General features: G+C 34.4%; 3 protein-coding genes across 4 annotated transcripts; 1 reads left to right on the top strand and 2 right to left on the bottom strand.

Moving 5' to 3' along the window:
* Positions 1-8,470, bottom strand: LOC132617608 (protein VTE6, chloroplastic). 2 transcript variants are annotated; one of them, XM_060332653.1, is made up of 5 exons: positions 7,956-8,470; positions 6,004-6,257; positions 5,166-5,289; positions 600-704; positions 1-358 (listed from the first exon to the last, which is right to left on the bottom strand). In XM_060332653.1, exons 1-5 carry the CDS (start codon positions 8,364-8,366, stop codon positions 326-328), a joined length of 927 nt encoding a protein of 308 aa, XP_060188636.1. In that variant the 5' UTR covers positions 8,367-8,470; the 3' UTR covers positions 1-325. The 2 variants fall into 2 exon arrangements, with proteins under 2 accessions (XP_060188636.1, XP_060188635.1); XM_060332652.1 differs by having other exon boundaries at positions 1-514; positions 7,956-8,468.
* A 1,695-nt stretch (positions 8,471-10,165) lies between these two features.
* On the top strand, positions 10,166-15,909 carry LOC132617762 (large ribosomal subunit protein uL13c). The gene is made up of 4 exons (XM_060332836.1): positions 10,166-10,498; positions 13,201-13,386; positions 14,624-14,794; positions 15,545-15,909. The coding sequence occupies exons 1-4, from the start codon at positions 10,265-10,267 to the stop codon at positions 15,659-15,661; spliced, it is 708 nt and encodes a 235-aa protein (XP_060188819.1). The 5' UTR covers positions 10,166-10,264; the 3' UTR covers positions 15,662-15,909.
* Positions 15,910-19,957: 4,048 nt separating this feature from the next.
* LOC132618728 (transcription factor bHLH118-like) lies at positions 19,958-25,811 on the bottom strand. The gene is made up of 3 exons (XM_060333727.1): positions 25,249-25,811; positions 24,214-24,567; positions 19,958-20,355 (listed from the first exon to the last, which is right to left on the bottom strand). Exons 1-3 carry the CDS (start codon positions 25,591-25,593, stop codon positions 20,293-20,295), a joined length of 762 nt encoding a protein of 253 aa, XP_060189710.1. The 5' UTR covers positions 25,594-25,811; the 3' UTR covers positions 19,958-20,292.
* Between the last annotated feature and the right edge of the window lie 441 nt (positions 25,812-26,252).

Raw genomic sequence — 26,252 nt, 5'->3', positions numbered from 1 at the left:
GAAAGTAGAAAAATGCTTCTGTTACTATGACTAAGATTACATCAGTACTGAGTCTCTGACACTACTATTCCAATTAGTAAACTACTAATCTACAAGTGCAGACAATTGGATCTTACATAAACAATTAGTAAGTAACAAACATAAAACTGTGCAATACTGAAAATCCTGCGACATGACTGTTGGAAACAATACATCGACACTGAAACAATTCAGTAAATTTGAGGGGAGAATTTATCAGAATTGTTTCTCAACCATAACAGTAAAATAAATATCTAAGCAAGTCTTCATTTCTGGCTCGGATGGTATTGTCCACCTGTAAGTCCCGTTACTTATCTCTTTTGCATCTCGAGAATATGATCTACAACAGTATGCAATGGAACGCGACAATTCAAGCTCATGCTCCAAGTATGTGCATAAATTAAGTTTGCTAACTTTGGAATATTATTTTCTGCATTAGGACGGCAAAAATACTTCCCAAGGATATGTTGATGACATTGACAACATCATTGTTGAGCTGAACATTAAGGGACAAAAAAAGGTGGGCAAATTACTTAACATCTCAGAGTAAATGTTAAACCTTTACTCATTAAACCACTTACCCAACTGAATCCTTCTTTGTCTTGAAGTGAAGCGCCTATTAGACTTTCGCCAAAGTTTGCTATCTGGGCAGCTATTACACAAATTGCAGCCCCAGGTACGTTAATCTGGAAACAATTTTGAAAAAAAAAAAAACTGAGAACATAGAGTAGACTGAATGGCATTGTATCTGTCTCTCATACTAGCAAAGATAAAGCTAAAGATGTAGTGAATGTTTCCACAGCTAACTCATCAAAAATGAAATAACATAACGATACTCAAGACGGATTCCCCCAGCCTTTGATACATGATATTAGAAGCTGTAGAAACAGTTCAGAGGTTTACTGTCCACATCAGCAATTAGTTAGTCCATTAATTAGTTGAGTTAGTTAGAAATATTTCTAATAGTTCATTGGCGGGAAAGTTGGTTAGAGTTGGTTATGAGCTGTTTTGTAGAATTAGCTATAAGTAGTTCAAGATTCCACAATTGTAATCATTCCTGGATATTACTTTGATTCTTAATACAAGAACTCTACTTTCTCTCTCATTTCTATCTTTTCCATCAAATTGAGCTATTCACTCGAATTCTTCCATTGAATTCCTGTTCTAGCTATTGAATTACTCGAATCATTATTGGATTCCTGTGATTCTGTTAACATTGGTATCAGAGCCTTGCGGTTCTTGGACTGTAGAAGAATGTCAACACTTGAAAATCATTTCGTAAACATTGAAGTTAAACTCCAAGATATTGAAGAAGGCTTGGAAAGTGCACTGAAATTGTTGGATAGATGGATTCTGAAGCAGCAACCAGAGGAACAATCTCAGCCACAATTTGATGAATATATTGAAATATCTTCTCTGGATACAGAATCTGAACTTCTTGAAGACATGTGTCTAGCCACACTTTTTAGGGAAAATGAAGGTGATATAGATGCTTTTGCAGATAGGTCTCTTGATGCACTTTCGGCAGAAGATGACAGTAATATAGGGGAATTTGGAGGCTTGGTTTTCGATCTTCTTTCTATAGAAAATGGTAACAAAGTTCTTACAACTTCTTTAAACAGTGAAGAAGTTCGTTCTGATGAAGACAAGTTAGTAAAAACAAGAAACAAGAAGAATATAGAAGCTGGAACAGTCGAACTCCTTATGCATTCCCAGTTCTCTCCTTCTCGATTTCTAGAAGATCATGAGGTAGATTTTAATCTTCTTGTTCTTGATGAATATTCTAAATTTGGAAGAGAAATAGCTGCTCCTTACATGTTCGATCAATTGCCTGAGAGAAATGGAATGTCAAGAAATAATATGAATTCTGATCATGTACCTTTGGCTTCTTGGTACCCTATTTGGTACCCTATTTTGGCTGGTTATTTTGATGTGAATTCTTGTAATGATTTCATGTTGGAATATGAGATTATGATTTTGGATAAATATGAACGAATTAGGTTTTAGGGGGTGAAAAACACAATTAACAGCAAAATTTGTGATGTTTATTCAAGATTGTCTTGGAAAGAAGTGCTCTCATGGAAAGTTGGACCTGATACAATTCTTTCCAAGATCACGGCTTCCTACAATTTATGGTTAAACTTGGAGAGTGATAAGAAGACCGGCTCATGTGAAGAGATTAGAAAATCAATCTTCCTAACAATAGAAGAAATACCAAAACTAATTGCAGAACTGTGGATTGATGGTATGGGCGTGCCTGAATTGAATAGCATTCTGGATGATGAGCATTCCTTTATTGTGATCAAAGAAAAGCTGGAGAAACTGAAGTTAGATGAGTGTGAAGCATTTGAAGTTAAACCACTTGATGGAAAAATTCACATAGAAATGGTTGTAGATGAAAGCAAGGAAATGGAACGTGATGAACAACATGTTATGGAGATTAAAAGGCCTTTAGTAGCTCTCTCTGATGAGCTAAACAGTCCTGCTACTTCAGAAGGGAAGCTTAGTGTTGTCTGCATTAAAATCTGCTACATTGAAGGTATCTTGATTACTAACCATGGGTTTAACAGCAAGTTTAAATTGATAGAAGAAAAGCTAGAGGAACTAGAGTTAGATGAGTGTAAAGCATTTGAAGTTGAAACCGAGAAACAAAATAATATCAACATTGGAGGTTTATTGATTGCTAACCATGAGTTTAACATCAAGTCAGCTAAGCCAATGGTGAATTTTGACGTTACTGGAAACTATGACATCCTTGGTTATAGAATTGACATAGCAATTACTTCGGGAAGCATTTACAAAATTGTGGCAGCAGTTTATGAAGATAAGATTGATGATATAACCTCTGAAAATCCCTCCATTTTGGCTTTGGTTAAATTGTGGATTTCCCAGCTGATGCTGCTACTTGTGAATACAGTACAGTTTTGCAGACCACATTTCCTGGTTTTGATCCTTGAGGACAAGGATCTTTTGAGGAAGGGAGTACTGATACATGATATTAGAAGCTGTAGAAACAGTTCAGAGGTTTACTGTCCACATCAGCAATTAGTTAGTCCATTAATTAGTTGAGTTAGTTAGAAATATTTCTAATAGTTCATTGGCGGGAAAGTTGGTTAGAGTTGGTTATGAGCTGTTTTGTAGAATTAGCTATAAGTAGTTCAAGATTCCACAATTGTAATCATTCCTGGATATTACTTTGATTCTTAATACAAGAACTCTACTTTCTCTCTCATTTCTATCTTTTCCATCAAATTGAGCTATTCACTCGAATTCTTCCATTGAATTCCTGTTCTAGCTATTGAATTACTCGAATCATTATTGGATTCCTGTGATTCTGTTAACAGCCTTGGGTAGCTCAACCCTAAACATTGGCCAAAACATCAGCCAATCAGGTAACATTATGCAAGGATTTACCTTTCCGCCAAATCACCCATTTCCTAGTATATTCGGATCGAAAAATAGTTAATACACTCTTTGACCCAAAAAGAATAATAGGGCTTGGAGTACGAGAGTTCACACATCTAATGTCCCATGTTAATTCGGAGATCCATTCCATAATTTTTTGAAATAAAACTTTGTTATTTAGTAATTACATAAAAATGTACCAAAATCACAATATTTTAATAGTTAGACTATTTAAATGTTTGAAAAAATTATAGACAAAGAAAACTTTTTTGACTCCAAAAATACTGACATTCCCATTCTTTTGGCGACAAGTATGAGCCTGTTTGGATGGGCTTAAAAAAAGCAGTTTTTTTTTAAGCTAAGTCAAACGGGCCAACTTATTTATTTGGGCTTATTTTAAGCACAAAATGGCTTATAAGCTGGCCAGCCAAACACTCAAAAAAGTTGAAAACAGCTTATAAGCTGTTTTCAGCAACTTATAAGCTAAGCCAAACGGGCTCTATATCTTGCGAAGGGCATGGGTAGCAAGGTACAAACTCCATGCAAGCACGTAATTCTTTAAAAAATCAACATACATAAATTCCCATCGTTTTTTTTTTTTTTTTTGGTTTGGATGACAAGGGAACACGCTGACGCTACCCTTTGGGTGCGCACAGGGTAAACCCCGCTCCTGTGCAATAGTCAACAAACCACACAGGAGAGATAACCCGCACTAGGAAAGCCCTGTGCGACGAACTCGATCCAGAAGACAAATCCCCTGCTGTCGTAAGTAAGGGGTTTCGAGCCTGAGACCTCCATTATGGAAGCCCCTTGCTCAACCAATTGAGCCACCCTTGCGGGTAATTCCCACCCAATTATCATGATAAAAGACTTAGAGTTACCAAGAACCAAGCCACCACTACACATATTAGCACTCTTTTTTTTTTTTTTAAAGAAACACTACGCATAAGTATCACTCCAATCTTGCACATCTTCATAGAGAAAAAAACTCAATATGTTCACACAAATCCTAGAAGGGAAGGAGAAAAATAGGATTTCTAGATCAATGAAAACCCCTTTCAATTTATGCTCTTTAGAATTCTATCAACAAGGTTTCAAAAGATTACACTTACAAATTAAAAATACAATAAAATCTATGGTAACTTGGAGACAATTAAGAGTGACATGAGACTCACAACCTTCTATCCCCGTCATATTTGATACTGAGAGGCATAATTATCCACAATAATTGAGGCTAGAAGAATTTTTTCAATAACACAAACAATATCTTATGTAAGAGCAGCAAACAGATGATCCTTCCTTCCGCACAACCTCAAGCAATAAGCTAAAAGTCCCGTAGACACATCAATCCCACTCATCAAGCCACAATAGTGCCCACAGATAGCCCAACATTTCATTCTACAACAACTATTTCCTATAACAATATTCAACAACTACTCTGTATAACAATTACAGATCATCTAACTTTTCTCCAGCATTTCTTATCACCTATATTCTTTTCTGGTCTCAACTTGGACCATTTTAGACCTCATGGGACTAAAGAGTTAATCATACAATTGCACCTAACGGCAAAAAATATCAAAATGACATTTTCTTCCATATCCTTAATCCTATTATTGACTAGTATCGTTTGATGCAAATACTATTGACTATATCTCCGGGTTATCCCAATATAATACAAGAGAACCCACACCCACAAGTAAAAAGTTCTCAAAACTTGGAATGATTCATGGAAGGCATACCTGACCCGTTACATAACCAACAAAAGCTAGGAGAACTGAAGCAAGAAGCCCAGCTATGGTTCCCTCAGCACTCACAGCCCCTTCAGTACCCCGTGGCACTACCTTGAAGTTGGTGACAAGATACCTGCAATTGTTGTGCAAGTAGTCAGCAGACAATTCTTAAAGATACCAATCCTACTAATGTCAGTATTGAACAGAGAAAAGTGAAAAGTTGTCTGCGTTGCTTATGATTTCCCTCCAAAGGAAATAACTTTCTAGTTAGTACTATGTAAAATTGCACATGAACTGCAAATAGCAGCCTACCGAAGTGTTTAGTCACAAAGATTATCTAATACCTAAGATGAAAACTAAATCACATAAAACTTGCAATATTGACAGGCAATTCTAGCACCCAAGGGTGTGACCTAGTGGTCAATAAAGTGGGCGCAAACCTTGAGGACCAGGGTTCGAATCCCGGCAAAGAAAAAATACACTAAGTGATTGTTTCCTATCTGCCTAAGCCTTGGTGGGGAGAGTTGCTCGGTACATGTGCTAGTCAGGTGTAGCAAATACCGGGTGGAATGGTAGAGGTGTGTGTTAGTGGCCTGGGCACCACCATTATAAAAAATATATATCGACAAGCAATTCTACCAAATTAAGAAACTTTCCAGAAAAGGAAAAGGAAAAAACAAGACACTTTTCCAGCTCCTTATGTTTTTCACTAGGTCTAGAATTAAGTATTAACAGAAACTCCAGAAACAGTTAAAGAATGTGATTTCCAGTTTATGTAAAAAACGTTGCTGTTTAGAGTTCATCAAATTCTTAATAGTTACCCAGAGATTGAAGAGTCTGTACTCACGTAGTTTTACCATATGCCTTTCCTATCTCGCTCGAGACAGTATCGCTCAACTTGGTACAGAAACTGGCTACAAATGCAAGTACCCACAGGTGAGTAAATGCCTCCCCACCAACGCCATTAATTGATAAGAATGCACAAACACAACCGGCTGCACTAGAGCCGATCACGCTTCCAGGTCCTCTCCTTCCTTTCTTCTTCTCTGCAACCCCTTGAGCCTCTTTCTGAGCCATTTTCACCTTAGTTGCAGCTGTGCCCTGTTTGGTTTAGCTTATTAGTACAAGTGTGCTAACATCTTTTATCAGAATTATCAGCCTCAGCAGGAGATAAATTCCTTCATAGCATCCATCAATATTTTCAGAAGAAAGACAGACCAGAAGTTATTTAGACAGTTGGGGTGTGTTTGGTATGGAGGAAAATGCTTTTCAATTTTTCCATGTATGGTTGGTCAAAATGTTTTGGAAAATATTTTTCTCTAGGAAAACAAGTTCCTTCAAAATGAGGAAAATAACTTCCTTAATGGAAGTAGGGAAAACAAGTTCCACGAGTGACATTCCAAGTTCATTGTCTCCTCTCCACCCACCCAACACCCCCACCCCCAATCCTTGACCATCCCACCCTTGAAACCCCAGTCCTCACCCCCATAGTGTTTCGGTAGATTTCATATAAATGCTCATGGGATACTAAAATTTGCTTACTTACCAAACACTAGAAAATAAGTAAGAAACCCAGTTGTTTTCCAAGAAAATATTTTCTAGGAAAACATTTTCCATGATACCAAACACATCCTTAAATCTTAATATTGGTACATTTCTTTTTTTTTTTGCGCTATGAGGTTCCACTAATCTATCAATAGGGTGAAAGTGCTCATTTTTTATTTCTTTTTGTTAACTATGACCTTTTCCTTCAATTAGACAAGAAAGAGGGACTTGCAAGCAGGGGCAGAGGGAGAGTGTTGGCTACAGGTTCAGCTGAACCCTTGGTTCAAACTCTATATTTATCTTAAAAATCCATTGAATATTTACAGATTATTAACTTAGAACTCAATAATTTAAAAAGATTAAAATCTAGAACTCATAAGCATCATATCCTGGCTCCAAGCAGTTATTCATGATCGAGTATCATACTTTCATTTTGTCTTGATCTGACATATGCATAGACATAATTTATTCTTCCTACTATTTTCTCTCAGATACTTAAAATGGGACAAAACAATATGCACAAACTAGAATCCTCAAAATAACACTGCACAAACAAAGCATGTAAAAATGAAAAAAGCTTAAATTTTTACTCACAATAACAAAATAAGTGGCAACAAGAAGAAACCCATTAGAACCAAAAGCTCTCCAAGTGAGAGTTCCAAGCAAGAAAGCAGCACCCGGATACTAAAAGTGGAGAACCAACAGTGAAGATAATAATAATGTTACTTAACAAAGCAGATTGCCACGTGGGTGGTGATGATTGGTCCAATTGAATTGCTCTTTGAACAATTCCAAGATCAGTAACTGATGCGTGTACTTTCATTGATGATGTTCTTGACATTTTCTTATGATGTCTAGGGCTTAGAGTTAACAATTGAGGAAAGTAGTCAAATGGGGTTTCGAGATTTGAGGTGAAAAATGAAAGCTTTGGTTTTAGACAATGGAATAGTAATGGAAGTCCCGACGATGAAAGACTCGAATCTAGTAACTTAAAAAGAACCATTGAACATGTACAGATTATTAATCTAGAACCCATTAACTAAGAAAGACTATAATCAAGAACACATAAGCTTCAGATCCTGGCTCCAAGCAGTTAGTCATGATTGAGTATTCTACTTTCATTTTTTCTTGATTTGACATTTGCATAAACATAATTTATTCTTCCTACTATTTTCTCTCAGATACTTAAAATATGCATAGCACTGCACAAATAAAGCATGTAAAAATGAAAAAAAAGCTTAAATCTTTACTTACAATAACGAAATATGTGGCAACAAGAAGAAAACCATTAGAACCAAAAGCTCTCCAAGTAAGAGTACCAAGCAAGAAAGCAGCTCCAATACCAGAAAGTGACAAACCAGATACTAAAAGTGGAGAACCCACAGTGAAGATAATAATGTTACTTAGCAAAGCAGATTGCCACGTGGGTGGTGAAGATTGAACCAATTGAATTGTTCTTTCAACAATTCCAAGATCATTAACTGATCCTTGTACTTTCATTGATGATGTTCTTGACATTTTTTGATGATGTTTAGGGTTTAGAGTTGACAATAGAGGAAAGTAGTCAAATGGGGTTTGGAGATTTGATGCTAAAAATGGAAGGTTTGGTTTTTGAGAATGGAATAGTAATGGAAGTGGTGGTGATGAAAGACTTGAAAATGCCATTTTTATTAAGTTCAGAGTTTCTCACGTCAGAGTCCGGAAACTGTGGAGTCATCAATAAACAATGTGTTGGTGGAACCGGAACTAGGATCTTGTTGGGGTAATCTTCACATAGACCCTTAGATTTAACTTATGTGTTATTTGTACCCCCAACATGTTTGAAAAAAGAAAATGTTTTTTTGCACGGATTGGCCTCCAAAGGCGTTGGTCTTTAATTTCTATCCCTCAAATTGCTGGTATTTAAATTTTGCACTTCACTTAAAAAAAGTGGCCGATAATATCTCAAGGTTTTAGGTTCGAACCTTCATTCAGTAAAAAAATAATTTCGCAAGGTAAGGCTTCGCGAAACTTCTGCCTTAAGGCAGAATTTGCGTTAAGGCAAAAGTTTGCCTTGCCAAATTTTTCAAGGCGGATTTTTTTTTACTCTGTTGGAATTCTCCAAAAGTTAGCCTTAAATTTTGCTATGAAATTCTGTCTTGCGATTTTTTTTTACTGAACCGAGATTCGAATCTAGAACCTCGAGGTATTTTAGGTGAAAGATAAAAATTAAAGACCAACAATTTGAGGGACAAAAATTAAAGACCACCCGAATAAGGGCAATCGTGTAAATTGTCCAATTTATTAAAAATAATAATGCTCATTTTTAACAAACTTGAAAAAATAAAAAAGCTCAGTCGATACTTAAAAAGAACTATTTTGAACCTATTATGAAAAATAAGAGATCATTTTTATCATGTTCTTTAATATTTTTAAGGGAAAAAGGTTAAAAATATTCTCCATTACAAATTTAGATTAAAAATACCTTTCAAATATATTCATGTCTTAACGGAAATCTCCAAAATAACCCGATTTCATTTTTAAACCCACTCCATTTAAACCCGACTCAACTAAATAAAAAACTCATATGTGTTATCGCTCCTGTGCCTAATGGCTCCAAATGTAGTACTCGGGAACAAGTTGGTCGCATATGGTCTTTTTATGTAGTTGAATCGAGTTTAAAAATGGAATTGGGTTATTTTGAGAGATTTGAGAATTTTCATTAAGATAAGGGTATATTTGAAAACTTTAATGAGAGAAGGGGTATTTTTAATCCAAATTTATAATGAAAGATATTTTTAACCTTCTGCCAAAGCAGAGGGCCATTTTTGACCCTTTTCCCTGCGCCCCCTCAAAACTTGCTCCTTTTTTCTATTTTGACACCTCAACTAAGCGTTGTACCTATTGAACCCCTAATCTCGTCCTCAAGTGTGTCTATAAAACAATCTGACTTACATAACATTTTTCAAACAACAGCTATGAACCTATTTCTTTGACTATCTAAGCATACTATTACACAACTACCCATTTGGTTGATGGACCATCTTGAACCCAAATTTCATATATTTTTCTTCATTTCCAGAAACTTCAAACAAAATCATCTTATGTAAACTGTAAATCCATGTAGTTTATATTACTAAAATCACATACCCTGCAACAAAATCTTTAGATTATTTTTAATTATTTCACTACCTAAATGCAACAAAACAATAACACCTGTTAGAAATCAATTCAATCAATGATCAACCAAAAAATTGTGGCACATGAATTTGGAAGTTGGTAATTAAGTAAGAAAATGACACTAATGAAACTAATCGGATATCTGCTCGCGCATACAAAGAATAATTCTATCCTACTACAAAGTTAACTATATATAAGTTGAATTGTATTTGATAGATATATTTGAGTATAAGTTCGGGGTTCCATAGAAACAGCCTCAGTTAAAGTTTCGAAATGAAAGAAGGGTGCAAGTTTAGTAGGCCAACGCAAAATATAAAAGGAAAAACAACTCCCTCGCTCTATCCTCATTTTCTTATCCACTCTATAGCACTGCTACACCATTTCCCTAACGGGGAAGAACAACAATGGCTGTGCATTGCTCTTCCTCTTCAGTAATATTTGCCTCACATTCACCACCCAAATCTTTCTCTTCATCACACAATAAGACCCTTTTCTTGGGTTTCTCACTTGCTTCAAAGCCTTCCGTTGTGCCCAATAAGACCCCTAAAGCTGCTACTCAAATTCGTTGCCAAGAAAAGACACCTCATATTCCTCTTGAACAACGATGGATGTTTGAAGGGTCTGAAATTGATGGCCCTGTATGTAAATATTTACTCTTTCTTTCTTTTATCTTTTTGTTAGATTACTTAGTCTTGATTTTGGCATTGGTTTTTGGGTTATTGTGAAAATTGAGGAGTTTAAGGACTACCCTTTTGTTTTGTCTACTTAAGTTTCCACATTGAAAGTGTAAAAGACTTCAAATTTCATCTTAATTTGGTGTGCACTTGGACTTTGCTTGGGGCTGTCCTGAGCAAGTTGTTATTTATTCAGTTGTGGGGCTGAATTTACTAAGTTTGTGATTAAGAGGAGAACTATAGGTTAGAGCTGAAGCCTAGGTAGCTGACACATAGACCTGCTTTAATTTCCAGCTAAAGGTACCTTTTTTCTGGAATTTTGGGTTATTGTGAAAATTGATAATTTATTGACTACGATTTTATCCTCTTGGGTCATAGGAGCACGTAATTTTACACATTAAACGCGAGAAAGACTACAACTTTCATCTTAATTTGGTATAAATTTGGACTTTGCTTGGGATTGTTTTGAGCATGTTCTTACTATCTCTGTAGTTTTGGGGAAAAATTTGTTAAGTTTGTGATTAAGAGGAGAAGTATAATATAGAATTGAAACTTAGGTAGTGGCTCATATACTCTGCTTTAAGTTCGTTGAGAATCAAGAATTGAGCTCAGCTTCCAGTTAAGGTACTTTTTCTCTATGAATTTTGGGTTATTGTGACATGGATAGTAATTTTATAGACTACTTTTCTCTTGTTGGTTTATAGGAGTACTTAGTTTCCACATTAGAAGTTTAAAAGACTTCAACTTTCATCTTAATTTGGCATGCATTTGGACTTTGCATGGGGTTGTTTCGAGCAACTTGTTATCTCTTTATTTTTGAGGCAGAATTTGCTAAGTTTGTGATTAAGAGAGAGGCACATATACCCTACTTTAAGTTCATTGAGAAACAACAACTGAGCTAAGCTTCCAATTAGAGGTACTTTTTTCTACGAATTGAGATACGATGGATGTTCGAAGAGTCTGAAATCGATGGCCCTGGGAATATTTACTCTCTTTCTTTTATCTTTTCGTTAGATTACTTGTCTTGATTTTGGCATTGGTTTTTGGGTTATTGTGAAAATTGAGGATTTTAAAGACTACCCTTTTGTTTTATGTATTTAAGTTTCCACATTGTAAGTGTAAAAGACTTCAAGTTTCATTTTAATTTGGTATGCATTTGGACTTTGCTTGGGGTTGTTATGTGAAAATTGAGGATTTTAAAGACTACCCTTTTGTTTTCTGTACTTAAGTTTCCACATTGTAAGTGTAAAAGACTCTAACTTTCATCTTAATTTGGTATGCATTTGGACTTTGCTTGGGGTTGTTATGTGAAAATTGAGGATTTTAAAGACTACCCTTTTCTCTTCTATACTTGGTTTTCCCAATTGAAAGTGTAAAAGACTTCAAATTTCATCTTAATTTGGTATGCATTTGGACTTGCTTGGGGTTGCTATATCTGTAGTTTTGGGGCAGAATTTGCTAACTTTGTGATTAATTGGAGAATCTAGGTAGTTGGCGCATATACCCTGCTTTAAGTTCTGAGAATCAAGAATTGAGCTCAGCTTCCAGTTAGAGGTACTTTTTTCTGGAATTTTTGGGTTATTGTGAAAATTAATAATTTTATAGACTACTCTTGTTCTTCTTGGGTCATAAGAGTACTTAGTTTGCCACATTAAAAGTGTAAAAGACTTCAACTTTCATTTTAATTTGGTATGTATTTGGGATTTGCTTGGGGTTGTTTTGAGCAAGTTGTTATCTCTATATTTTGGGGGCAAAATTTGCTAAGTTTCTGTGAGGAGAACTATAGGTCAGAGCTTATACCCTGCTTTTTTTATAAACGTAGTGTCCGGGCCAGCTTGCTTGCACCTCGACTAATTCTATGTTGGTACCTGCTATCTTCCACCAACATAGGTACCTGGTAACTCTGCTCATCAAGGCTTGGACAGATAAATAGGAAGAATTACCGAGTGTTTTTACCTCTGCAGAAATTTGAACCTGGAACATCATGGTTCTCAATCATATACCTGCTTTAAGTTCATGGAGAATCAAGAATCGAGCTAAGCTTCCAGTTAGAGATACTTCTTTCTTGGAATGTTGGGTTATTGTGAAAATTGATAATTTTATAGACTATCATTTTCTCTTCTTGATTCTTAGGAGTACTTCGTTTTCCAGATTAAATGCGTAGAAGACTTCAACATTCGTTTTAATTTTGTATAAATTTGGACTTTGCTTGGGGTTGTTTTGAGCAAGTTGTTATTTCTGTAGTTTTGGGGCAGAATTTGCAAAGTTTTTGATTTAGAGGAGAACTATAGGTCAGTGTTGAAACCTAGTTAGCTGGCACATATACCTGGTTTAAGTTCATTGAAAATCAAGAATTGAGCTAAGTTTCCAGTTTGTTATTTTAGAGGTACTTTTTCTGTTGGGTTAGAACCTCATGTTGACAGCTCTGAGTATTTCTTATTCTACATATCTTTTGATTTTAATGAGTGTGCATAGAACAGTTTTTATCTATGCTTTGAGTATTTCCTATTCTACATATCTTTTGATTTTAATGAGTGTGGATAGAAGAGTTTTTATCTATTGGATGTCATTGTGTTGCTGAAGCAAGAATATGAATGCTTTATGCTTGTACATGTGATTAGATGATTAAGGTATTGCAAGTAATTTTTTCTTCTTCCTGCCTCCAGGACATTTGGAATAAAACATGGTATCCCAAGGGTGCAGACCATGTGAACACGGACAAACCTTGGTACATTGTTGATGCCACTGATAAAATTCTTGGAAGATTGGCATCAACTATAGCAATACATATCAGAGGGAAGAATCTTGCAACATACACTCCAAGCGTGGACATGGGTGCATTTGTAATAGTGGTAGGTTCTTGTGCTAAATGAACGTTCATTTCTCTGCATTGTGATTAAAACAAAAGGACAAAAGTCCTACTTTTCCATTAGAAATTTCAGGTCCTATTAAGACCTCTTTGATTCTTAAAAGAATATGGGACATGTAGTCTTAAAAGACTTTGATAGCAGGTACAAGGCCATGAAAATATGACGTTGAGTATTGGATTTTTTCCCTTTTACATTATCATGATAAGTGGCGAATCTACCATAACTTTATGCTAGTACGTGCAGTCTCTGAATGTTTTTCTTAATTGTTCAAGTGCAAATCTCCATTCTGTTCTTGTTCCCTGAGCTTATGTGGAATATTTAAGTTTTAAAATTTTGAATTTATATAGGTTTTGTTTAGGAAATTTGGAACTACTTTGTGCTCTTTTAAATTTTTATCAAGCAAACCTTAAGATTTTGTCCCTTTTTGGGACATTGTTTAAAAAAATTGTAACAGGTCCCTTCGGGGACATCTGATAAACAAAAAACTTAAGATTTCCAAACAGTTCAATCTTTATATCAGTATGAAATTAATTTTGATATACGCCACCAAATTTTTGTAACATAATTATGGAGTTCCCTGCGTCTAAGTTTCTTAAGAGTGGAATGTGATTTCTATTTACAGGTCCACCGCCCCTCCTTATCTTTTCTCTTTTCCTCCTATCTGAATAGTAGTCCCTCCGATTCAAAATAAGTGTCCACTTAGCCTTTAGCACACCCCTTAAGAAATTATCAAGTCCCAGATAAAAATAGGTATTTTGACTAAATTACCCTCTATTAAATACTACCTAATTAATATAGTTTCTTGATTACATAAAAACTCACTTATTTAAATAGGGTTAAATTTGGAAGAAAATAATTAATTCCTTCTTGATTATGTAAGTGGACACTTATTTTGAACCAAAATAAAAAGGTTAAGTGGACGCTTATTTTGTGAACCGGAGGGAGTATTGATTAATAATGTGCATTTTCAATATGCATATTTTATGTTCAACTATGTTGAAATCTGTGTGTGTAAGAACCTTGGTGATGCTCATTTCCGGCCCATTTCTTCTATCATCTCTTTGCTATTGTCAATTTATGCCTTTTCCCTTTTCATCAGTGAGTTGGTAATTTCACTAGAACAGTAAAATTATCCTGCTATCATTTAATTGTAAGCTATCTGCTATTACACAGTTGGTTTAATGACTGAGCAATTTTCTTTGTAATTGAACATCGAAAGATTAATGCTGAGAAGGTTGCTGTATCTGGGAAGAAGAGGACCCAAAAACTTTATAGGAGGCACTCAGGGAGACCCGGTGGGATGAAAGTAGAGACTTTTGATCAGCTTCAACAAAGAATTCCCGAAAGAATTATTGAGCATGCTGTCCGTGGCATGCTCCCAAAAGAGAGGGTAAGTCTGCTATTCTGCACTAGTTTTGGGAGATTCCATTCATACAATGATGTAAATCTGCTATTCTGTGTTACTGTTTGTGGAGATCCCGTTCATACAGCGACATGTATTGAGGTTTCTTTGTTATGTCAATTAAACGAAGGAAACTCCACCTCTTCAGTCCCTTAAAATAATAAAAAGTTTGTGAGTGCTGGTTTGCTGCTACGAAATGAGTTAATATATGTTCTAACTTTGATTATCTTATGCCAATTGTGTTATACTTTAGGTTTTCTTGTAAGTAGAGGAATAAGGGAATCTTGCGAACTTGTCTTCTTATGCATCTGGATTGTTTGTTCTGTGATGAATTCTTTATTGGATCTCAGTATCAGTATGGTCCACTCTTGTCCCTGCTTGTATTAATTAACATACTTAGGCCTGTGAGATAACAAGTATCAGCCATTTGTTCGAAAGGCAGGAAAAAAAAGCCGGGAAAGGTATCCTTGTTTGGTTTGACAAGAGAGAGTTGGAAAGAAAATGATGAGAGGAAATAATTTTTGTTTTAGCTTTTGGGAGTGCGAGGAATCTTAACTTTCCATCTTTATTTCATTATGAACTCCATACAAGTGATGAGAAAAACACTTTCTCATTCTCTTCTATTTTCCTTTCTGCACTTTTTCTCTCCTTGTTTCCTATAACCGTAAAGATGCTCTTTTCTTTTATATTTTTTTCGCTGTAGCAGTTCTAAATCGTTCCACATTTCTGTTTGTGCAGCTTGGTAGACAATTATTTAACCATCTTAAGGTCTATGCGGGTCCAGACCATCCTCACAAGGCGCAGAAGCCAATCGAGTTGCCTATAAGAGACAAGAGGATACAGAAGCAACAGTGAACTCCAGTTTCCGTGGAACTCCATCAGCCTGCTGTTTCTCATTTCCCATCTCCAGCTGTTTTGTGTTTAACAGGCATAAACCTCACTGTTTAAACCTCATTTTAATGCTTTATTCTGGAGGCTATCCAGTACAAATTTATTTGCCTCTAGAGCTCTTGTCTGTGTAGGTTGGCTATCCAGTTTTGTATGTGAAATTCACAATATTTGACCCCCGTTTATAGTTTGGCCTATCTATGCCCCTACCATTACTTAGTTGGTCTAAATAATAAATGACTCCAACTGGTACAATTAGAAGACTAATTAGTGTATCAAACAGCACCCCCCCCCCCCCCCCCCCCCCGCGGGTTAATATGTTAAACCCAAATAGCCCAACTCCCCTTCTTCTCAACATTTCTGTTCCTCCTTAAAAATCCTAGCCCTCTTCTAAATTTGCTTAAGAGGGTTTGGTTTTTTCCTTTAATTCTGGTAAACTGCGAGTTGGATTTAGGCTTTTGGGGTAATATTGGAAGTCATGATCCTCATTTATTTCTATATATTGTTTGTGAAATGCGTCATTGTTTAGTTATGTTATTGTGATGCAATGTAAATGCATTTTGTGGTTTGATGAAATCTAATGGCATTTGTTAGTTTGATGGAATATAGAATAATTTTATCAAATGCTCTTGGATGGGTAGTTCGAACTTAGAATAGGTGGGTAAAGCCTTTTTTCTCCTTTATATTGAATGTAGTCGATTGCTTTGAGGTCTTTTTTTTCTATATTTTTTTTTGAAGTAAGTAAGACCCTGTATTCTTACCTTTCGGCATCAAATGGATTCCTTATTTATACTTTTCTTTAGTTTCGCTTTCCTGCAGCTCTTTTTGCCATCTCTTTTTCTTCATCAAAAGGCTTTACGAGCACAGCTCTTGCTTGGGTAGGTGGTGCAGGAAGCTGGTTTAAGTAATGTAATGAATTTTCTTATTTTATAACATTATATTAGGTTGTTGGTCTCTCAATATGTACAACAACAATATTTATTCCTCAGTTCCAAACAAATTGAGATAATCTCTAAATTTGTACATTTTATTTTAAAAAATTAATATTCTACGATCACTTTTTTTAAAAAAAAAAAAAAATATGAAAAGAAGTTCAAAATTTTCGGAATCAAATACTCCCTATGTTCCAATTTATGTGATATACTTTCTTTTTTAGTCCGTCCTAAAAAGAATGATGCATTTCCTTATTTGGCAATAATTTAACTTTAAACTTTACCTTTTACGCTTAACGAGATGATTTATAACCACATAAATATCTTTGGCCTGTCTTAGATCACAAAATTTAAAAATATTATTTTAGTTTTTAAATTTTGTGTCTAATTAAACTATTTCACGTAAATTGAGAGAGTAACCACAGATCAGTGTATGGACGAAGTTGATCTGACAAGATTCCAAAACAAAAAGGCTGTAAAAGTAACATGGATTGGTTGGGTCCTTTTAAATTGGGTCAAAATATTTATGTGAATCAACAAATAATAGTCACGTGTTTAATTAAAATTTTAAAAAATATAATATAATTATGTCCTTAATAGATTAGGGTAAATTTGATCTAATAGTCAATAAAAGGATATTTTTGAGCCAATTCTAGTACGTTAAGAATAATTTTATGCCTCAAAATATGTTACATGCAAGATTGATCCAACAGATAGGGGGAGAATTTTTTTAGTGATATCTAATACGTTAAAAGGTCATTTTAAAAAAAATCATTTTTCGTAAAATAAAACATCAAGGGCAAAAGTGCCCCACATAGGAGCACTTTAAGCATCTAAAAAAGGCATGAAAAGGTGAGGCGGGAGTGAGATTAATAAAAAGCCACCTGATTTTTCAGTCAACTGAGAAAAGAGTACAACTTTTGAAGTCTGGATTTACAAAATTTCCATGCAATAATTTTAGATGATTCATTAATTACCGTAATGCCATGGATGAGATACCTGCTTATCTCCATTTATATACTTTATCTGTCCTAAATTACTTGTTAGGTTTCGTTTTTTGAGAGTTAATTTGATTAATTTTTGAAATTAAATGGGAATAGATCAACTCAATATTTTACAATGGAAATTTAGATATTCAACATATACAAAAAGTACTACAAGTTGCAGCCCTTCTCATGTCAGTTTAATTGAATAACACACTTTAAAATGTCGATAAAAATTTACATAGTTTAACTCTTGAAAAACGAAACATAATAACTAATTTGGGACGGAGAAAATAGTAATAAAAGTAGAAATAGATCACGTGTGTTTGGTATGTTGTCTCCGTAAAATTATTTCCGTGTGACCTAGGGTGCGGTCTTTTCCAAACGTGGCTAATGCGGGCTGCCCTTTTGTGTTTGATATGAAGAGATACAACAGGCCAATTGTTTAGATCTGATGCAATCTTTTGGCTAAATTTTCTATGCCGAAATGATGAATAGCTCTAAAGTCTATTCCAACTACCGACCATAAGATCACAGAATTGAAGGTGCTATTAATATGATAGCTTTAACGATAAGGGGAAGGTACATGTAGGGTCTGCAACCTAAATGATTGGTATGAAAAAATACAACAGGCCAATTATTTAGATCTGATGCAATCTTTTGGCCAAATTTTCTATGCCGAAATGATAAATAGCTTTAAAGTCTATTCCAAATACGGATCATAAGATCACAGAATTGAAGGTGCAATTAATATCATAGCTTTAACTATTAGGGGAAAGTACATATAGAGTCTGCTACCAAATGAGTTGCATTTAAACCTAAATTCCAATAATGAATTCTGGTCTATTTTTTTGGGGATAGTTTGCTGTTATTTTAGGTGATTTGTAGTGTAGTTGAAAGCACAAAGTGCAACAAGTGAAAATGTGCGCAAGTGCTTCTTTTAGTGAGCGTGAAAATAATAGAGCGGCAAATTGCAAAGTGGAAGATATTTTCTGTTTAACCAAGTTAGTTATTCTAATGGCAAACTCAAAGATCCCATCTTTCATGCTTTTGTTTTACATTTAAGTCATATATATTGATAAAGTGAATTTGTTTTTTAACATTAATATAATTTATTAGAACATGTTATGCACTATTTATTCTATGTTATGAATTCACACTTATTAATTAAAATTATTTCTAATTATTTTTCAAGTGATCCGATGATATAAATATATCGTCAATATATATATATAGAAGCCAAAACTTTTTGTTTTAGAGGGAAGAGGTACGGCAAATATGAAATTGATAAGTCCATTCCGATCAACTCAAAAAGCAATAAATGAAACAATAAAGGAACCAAGGGCCAAAATATAAAAATTATAATCCACGGTTTATAAGATAAAGGCTTAATAGTTTGAGAATTTGCCAATTTTTATTTAGGTGCATTCTTTAATTATTTTGGTTTTAATTACATTCCTATATTTAGCAATTTGACAGTCTTCACCCCCAGTGACGGATCCAGGACTTTCAATCAGGGTGTTCGGAAAAATAACTGAACCAACTTTTGCATTTGTTCAGGGTGTTCAAAAGTCAATATATGTACATGAACACATAAATTTACCCTAAATATACACTATACTTTTTTGCCCAGGGTGTTCGGGTGAACACCCTAAGCCTTTACTACATCCGCCCCTGTTCACCCCGACACCTCAGCTCAAAGAGGTGTGTTACACTCACTGTCACGTATTTTTTAACATTTAATATTATTTTTTATCCTTTAAATTCATTAACTGTTTTAGATCATTTTTTTGTGCCAAATTTATATAAAAAATGTTTGAAACTCCATTATTTAGGCTATATCATTCTTTTTTAATACACATGATGGGATTTCACCATTTTTCCCCACAAAATTAGCCCAAAAAAACAAGTACACAGTTAAAACAAATCTTCATTACATCTAAATATGAAGAAAAGAAAAAAAATACACAGTTTGAAAATTTATTATATTGGCTAAAACCATATGTGGCTAAAGATAATGGAAATTCGGTCAGGCCGTTTTTATATATTTAAACTGTACACCGTTGAATCAAATAATCAATGTACCTAAAGAAAAATTTAAAAATATAAGTTGAGGTAAAATATGTGTGTAATATAATAGGGCATATATTGCTAGTAATAAGGATAAGCGAGAAGATATGGCTAACTTGGAACAAATAAATTATTGTATATAATATGTGGCGGTTAACAATTTAAAAATACCCCACTTAGAAACTGATTTTTCAATTTTTCTTTCACTTGCACGCACTTAAAAAGAAGTGTATCCACGCTTTTTCTCATGTCATTGTACAAAAATAGAGGCTATCAAATTACCAAATTCAAAACTATAATTAGGACAAACAACAATTTAAGTGTACAACGAACAAAATTATATATATATATATAACCGATCTTGATCGTGGTCAATTTAAATCTTTAATCTTAACTAGTTTCCTACCAATGATCCAAATCACTCCTGAGCCCCTCGGGATCAATACCAAGTCATAAATCCAAGATTTCTATTGGTTCTTTGAGATTTAGGCGGGATTCAAAGAGAAATCCCTAAAAAATCTCAAGTCCCACCTCGGTTCAAAATATATATATATATATTCTAAGATAAACTCATTCAAGTCCCACCTCGGTTCAAAATATATATATATATATTCTAAGATAAACTCATCAACTTGTGTCGTAATCTTGCGAGATCAATATCCTCTCTTGTCTTCACCTGCACATAAATAAGTTGCAAATATTTTCAGTTATTTCAATCAGATCATGACTAAACATAATGATTAGACTCGAGATATTGAGATTTCAACAAACACAAAGTCAACCTAGGATTCTATTCGCCTTAATAGTAATTAGAGTTTAACTTGTCCCTCGCCTCGTTTCAATTTAATTTTTGTGACATAGTCTCGAGACGAAGTTAAATAAATTAATACAGATTTTTTAAATTTGCGGTCTCAAATATTTTATAATATTTGTGTGTCTAAATTTTTTACATCCTATGGCCTAATTAAACAAGCATGCATCAACATTCATGTGAGTTGTGACTATATAATCTTTTCACCAAGGAAAAAAAGAGTAGTGTATAGTTATTTATTCTTAAATATAGAAATGTGTCATTCTTTTCTGAATGAACTAGTATGAAAATAATATCACATAAACTAAAACCGAGGAAGTAATATCTGTTGGGATTAAAGGCCCATTAAGTGGCTGGGCTTTAAATTAAAGTGGTGTGAATGAGAAATGAGAGAAATAGAAATGGAGGGAAATGGGTGCAAAAGCACTTTTTGTAAATGCACTTTGTCCCACATAGGTGAGGGAAAGCATTTTTTATGATGAGGGAAAGCATTTGTTACGTGCTTATATAGAGAGACACTTCTTCTAACTCTTAAAGAGTTGAGAAAAGGGTCTACCTTCGCGCCGTCGTCGTCGCTCGGCTCGGATTCAGTCAAATGATTGATTGATAATTTTTTTAAACCAAATTTATTTAAGTCATTTTTCCATTTGTGATGAGTTCGACGAAGTTGTAGACGTTTGAGGTACTGCTACTTCTGCGACAGGTATATCCATTTTATCCTGGGAGGAAGTAATCCATAACCTCGGGTACAGTGAGGGAATTTAATTCCTTAAGGACACACAGTGAATTCTGTTGTCTCAGATATTTTCTAATTTCTGTCTTTAACAGTTTTGATTTCTTCAAAACAGAAACTAGTTTTACTACTTTGATCACAGTTTACTAACAAGCTTAAGGAATCTAATTATAGATATTTCTGTGTTCTTCTCTGTTTTGTTTTGGAGATTAAAACCTTCGTGGTTTTCTACTCCCAGCGTTGGAGACCAAAATCTAATCTTCATATTTTCTACTCCGCTTTTGAGGTTAAAGTTTTCATAACTTTCTACTCGTTTGTCCACTCGATTTGAAGAATATAAAAACTTCATCGAGCAATTAACGTTTGGCTTTCAGTTCGAAGATATAAAAACTTCACTGATTTCTTAAAGTTTGTGCATTCGGTTTGAAGATATAAAAACTTCACCGATTTTGTTAATTTTGTTTGTGTTTGTCAATAGAAATGGGAGACCAAACTCCAAATCTTAATGTTACTGCTGCTGCCACACCAACCCCCGCGGTTGGCTCTACGACCAATGTTGCTTCCTCCAGTCGTGCTGCACGGGCACCGGCTCCAGTAGAGAAGCCCGAAAAATTCACCGGGATTGATTTCAAACTATGGCAACAAAAGATGTTCTTTTATTTAACTACTTTAAGCCTTCAAAAGTTTATTAAGGAGGACGTTCCGGTTCTGCCGGAATCAACACCTGATAATGAACGTTTTGTTGTAACTGAGGCGTGAAAGCACTCAGATTTTTTGTGCAAGTTATATTCTTAGTGGACTGGAGGATGATCTTTACAACGTATATAGTAATATGGGAACTTCGAAAGAACTATGGGATGCGTTGGAAAAGAAATATAAAACTGAGGATGCCGGATTGAAGAAGGTTATAGCCACCAAGTTCCTGGACTACAAAATGGTAGATGGCAAGTCTGTTGTTACTCAAGTTCCAGAGTTGCAAGTTCAAGAGTTGCAGGTTATCATCCACGATGGCAAGTCTGTTGTTACTTATCCAGATGAGATTAATCCTTACTTATAAATCACACAGTTTTTTCTTTATGTATATTTTTCATAATATAACCATTCCCCATTCATGTGGGGGATTATTGGGATTAAAGACCCATTAAGTGGTTGGGCTTTAAATTAAAGTGGTGTGAATGAGAAATGGAGGGAAAAAGAAATGGACGGAAATGAGTGCAAAGGCAATTTTTGTAAATGCACTTTGTCCCACATAGATGAGGGAAAGCATTTGTTATGTGCTTATATAGAGAGACTTCTTCTAGCTCTTAAAGAGTTGAGAAGAGGGTCTCTCCTCGCGTTGTCGTCGCTCGGCTCGGCTCGGCTTCTACACTACTTTTCTGCAAACAAAATTATATCGAGTCCTTGCGTGATTTGTTGCCCAATTTGAGTTCGACGAAGTCGTAGACGTTTGAAGTATCGCCACTTCTGCGAAAAGTATATCCGTTTCCTCCTGGGAGGAAGTAATCCATAACCTCGGGTACAGTGAGGGGATTAAATTCCTTAAGGACACACAGTGAATTCTGTTGTCTCGGATATTTTCTAATTTTTGTCTTTAACAGTTTTGGTTTCTTCAAAACAGAAACTGGTTTTACTAATTTACTACTTTGAACATAGTTTATTAACAATACAACAACAACAACCCAGTGAAATCCCACATCGTGGGGTCTGGGGAGGGTAGAGTGTACGCAGACCTGACTCCTACCAAGGTAGGACGGCTGTTTCCGAAAGACGCCCGGCTCAATAAAAGCATAAAAAGAAGTCAGATAAGGTTAAGAGATTCGGATAAGAGATTTAAAGCGATATGGAAATGAAATAATGCAAGCGACACAGATAACACATGATAATCAGAGCACAGGAAATAACAGATAATAGCAGAAATAGTTTATTAACAATACTATGATATAAAACTTTAACACTATTAAATTATTTGTACCTATAACATATAGTAAGAGATAATATACCTTATTTTCCGTATATATAAGTTAAACAATGTCTATTAATTTGATTCTTCCTATTATGTAAGCAATATTATGTGAACCATTTATTTATTATTATCTTGTCTTTTATTTGATTCGTAAGGAGCCGTTTGGACATGGTTTGAAATCATGGTTCGAAATCATTTTGAAACCATATATGTTTGAACATGCAATTTGGATTTCTTAAGTTGTATTTTTTCTTATAGACATAAAAACCCCACAAGTTGTGAAAACTATCAAAATATTCTCAATTCTTATACAATCTTACCAAATGAGCAAGTCATAATTCATAACAAAATTAATACGCTAGTAGAAAACCTTTCTAAAAAATACAACATCAATTGATCAAACTTTAGTTCAATAAAAAAGAAAATTTAACATAAATAGTAATGTAACTACTCTTTAATATAATCCTTCCACATGGTAGACATAAATAAAGGTTGATAAATGGTTGGTGGGAGTAATTGTTAAAAATATCTACCAAATTATAGTTCTTTTTTTACAAAATAAGTATAACTTATGAGTCAAGTTTTATATTTAAATTTTTTAAAACCATGGTTTGAAACCCCAAATCATACCTTTTTGGATGATTTGAGATTTCAAACCATATTTTCAAATCGCATGTCCAAACGCCAGCTTAGTGCCACCATGTGTATACATATTGGGTAATTTCTCCCTTTTTTTGAAAACCAAAACAAAACAAGGACGGCCATGATTGTTTGTACATAATGTATTAATAATTAGAAGGCATAAGCTCATGTCATTCAAAACAAGACTCTTGAAAAAAATATTAAATGACTAAATTATCCACTAACAAATTAGCCTCTCTATAAATGTTGTGCGAAATGTTGTTGAGGTTTCATTCCCTCGCTTGATTTCTTAGTTAATTTATGTTACTTTGTTTTTCTTTCGAAAGCAAAAAAGAAATGCATTAATTAAAAGTTGAGAAAAGAGAAGATTAATTAAGCTGCTTACCTTAGATTGAATAATGTGAAGAAGCTTTTGATTAACTGTGGAGGAAACACAACAATTAACAATAAGCCCTTCTTTCATAAGAACCTTAAGCACTTTTGATAGAGGGAGCCCTCCTTTTACTGAAATTTCCACTCCTTCATTGCATGATTTCACTCTTATTGTATCATCATCATCATTGCCATTATTAATATCATGATCACTTAACTTCATGGAGGAAGAAGATGGTGCCAAGTGATCAGAGCTACAAATATTTTTCAAACTGTCTCTCTTTCTTTCCAAGTCCTCTATGTTCTTCCTCAAGTCTTTTACATAGTCCACTATCTCTTCTAGATGATCAGATATGGATCTCTTTCCCTATATCATCATAACAAAAATAAGATTAGATTTATATAAGAATTACCACAAAAGCTAGTTTTTAGAATTGCCTAAGATTATACAAAAAATAAATTACCACATTCCGCACCAGTTAAAGACTCTAACACCCCCTGACACTTAGGACTGGATATCTGGAATGTGGACAATATAACACAGGGTCCACCATCAGATAAACAAAGAATTGGGATAATAGACCAGCTGTACTCTGATACTAGGATAAGCAATAAACATTTGAACCTAACTCAACCAAAAAACTAGTTCTTGAGATGATCAGAATCGCCTAAAACCATAGAAGAAAAGAAATGACCCATCTCTAACTTGGAACACAGAGATATAACCCATTTAACACGATATAGATCTTAATCCATTTGGTGCATATGGCATGCCTGAGAATCATCTTTTAGGAAAATGGTTCCATAAGAAAGTCATAAATTTGGTGTTTGATAAGAAATGAATGTTGGGCCAAAGTCAACTTCGAAATTAAACTAGCTGAAAAGGCGAGTCAAGACCATATAAATAGACCAATCGACCCTCCCACAACCAACGTGGAACTCGACAATGTTTAATTGCCAAAAAAATATTTTCATTCACCAATCAAACACGAAAAGCATTTTTTCGTATCAAACACACCCTGAATGTAAATAAAATGTTTGTACTAACCATGAGATACTTAGAAGGAATAAGTAGGCGCAAACGCTGATAAAGCTTAGCCATATCTCGCCTTCTTTGCCTTTCAATGTCTCTTCGTATGACTTTTTTCTTCTCTTTCCCTTTGGGTGGGTTTCTAGCAGCATCTTGACTTTGATCATCAGTATTAATATTGGTGATAATTGGTTTCTCTTTAGGCTTATGACTAATTGTAACAAGATCATTAGAGCTTTGTGTTTGTAATGAAATTGATGAATCTTGCTCTTGAAGAGTAGTTGAAGGAGGAGGAGGTGGAGAAGAAGAAATAAAGTCCAATAGCTGATCTAATTGGTCGATGTCAAATTCAAAATCATCCATTGTTTTTTTAAGCTCAAGATGACTCCTTTTTTTAATTTATTTATGCTGATATATTTCTCTTGGGTTGTTGGTATTTTATTTATAATCCGATGAACTAACCGAGGTTTCATACATATATCTCTTTGGATTTCGGACGTCAGCTTTCAACTTCAATGAAAACATTTTTTTTGTGTGAACAGCAAAGAGAGAAAAGCACAAGTAAAACAGTCAGGAAAATAAGCTTAAATTAATTAATCTCACATGTAAAATATGATCAATGTTTATGTGCTATATTCACTTACTTTTTCACTTAGATTAAAAAAGGGGGAAATATTTACGTAAGATTGTGAAGATGAGATGATTATTGTCGTAAATCTCTACGAAATTTCTAACCTAGGCATATGCCAATGCTAAGTTTTTTGTGTAGCTTTTAGTCCCTCACTTATTTGATCTTGCATATTTAGCTTTTAGTTTGTCAGATTCTTTAAATTTGGTCCAAGAATGTGGTCCCTCCGTTTTCTTTTACCGGTCAAATATACTAAAAATGTATTTTTCATTTTATTTGTGCACTTCACAAATCAAGAAAGAATTTTTTTTTTCAATTTTACCATCGTCATTAAATACTCCTAACTATTTTTATAACTTATGAGTAGTCAAATTCAGATTTTCAATTTAAAATA

The sequence above is a fragment of the Lycium barbarum genome, chromosome 11 (assembly GCF_019175385.1).
Source record: "Lycium barbarum isolate Lr01 chromosome 11, ASM1917538v2, whole genome shotgun sequence".
NCBI lineage: Eukaryota > Viridiplantae > Streptophyta > Magnoliopsida > Solanales > Solanaceae > Lycium > Lycium barbarum.
This window is presented reverse-complemented; position numbering and strand designations above follow the sequence as displayed.

What these genes read in the sequence shown, in the direction of transcription:
- LOC132618728 (XM_060333727.1), bottom strand. Translation starts at nt 25,593, where the DNA reads ATGGATGATTTTGAATTTGACATCGACCAATTAGATCAGCTATTGGAC. An exon ending in TTCCTTCTAAGTATCTCATG is followed by an intron (nt 24,568 to 25,248) that starts GTTAGTACAAAC and finishes ATGATGATATAG; the next exon opens with GGAAAGAGATCCATATCTGA. An exon ending in TTCACATTATTCAATCTAAG is followed by an intron (nt 20,356 to 24,213) that starts GTAAGCAGCTTA and finishes ATTTATGTGCAG; the next exon opens with GTGAAGACAAGAGAGGATAT.
- LOC132617762 (XM_060332836.1), top strand. Translation starts at nt 10,265, where the DNA reads ATGGCTGTGCATTGCTCTTCCTCTTCAGTAATATTTGCCTCACATTCA. An exon ending in TGGGTGCATTTGTAATAGTG is followed by an intron (nt 13,387 to 14,623) that starts GTAGGTTCTTGT and finishes GAACATCGAAAG; the next exon opens with ATTAATGCTGAGAAGGTTGC. An exon ending in GCATGCTCCCAAAAGAGAGG is followed by an intron (nt 14,795 to 15,544) that starts GTAAGTCTGCTA and finishes CTGTTTGTGCAG; the next exon opens with CTTGGTAGACAATTATTTAA.
- LOC132617608 (XM_060332652.1), bottom strand. Translation starts at nt 8,366, where the DNA reads ATGGCATTTTCAAGTCTTTCATCACCACCACTTCCATTACTATTCCAT. An exon ending in TTGCCACATATTTCGTTATT is followed by an intron (nt 6,258 to 7,955) that starts GTAAGTAAAGAT and finishes TAAACCAAACAG; the next exon opens with GGCACAGCTGCAACTAAGGT. An exon ending in ACAAAGAAGGATTCAGTTGG is followed by an intron (nt 515 to 599) that starts GTAAGTGGTTTA and finishes CTTAATGTTCAG; the next exon opens with CTCAACAATGATGTTGTCAA.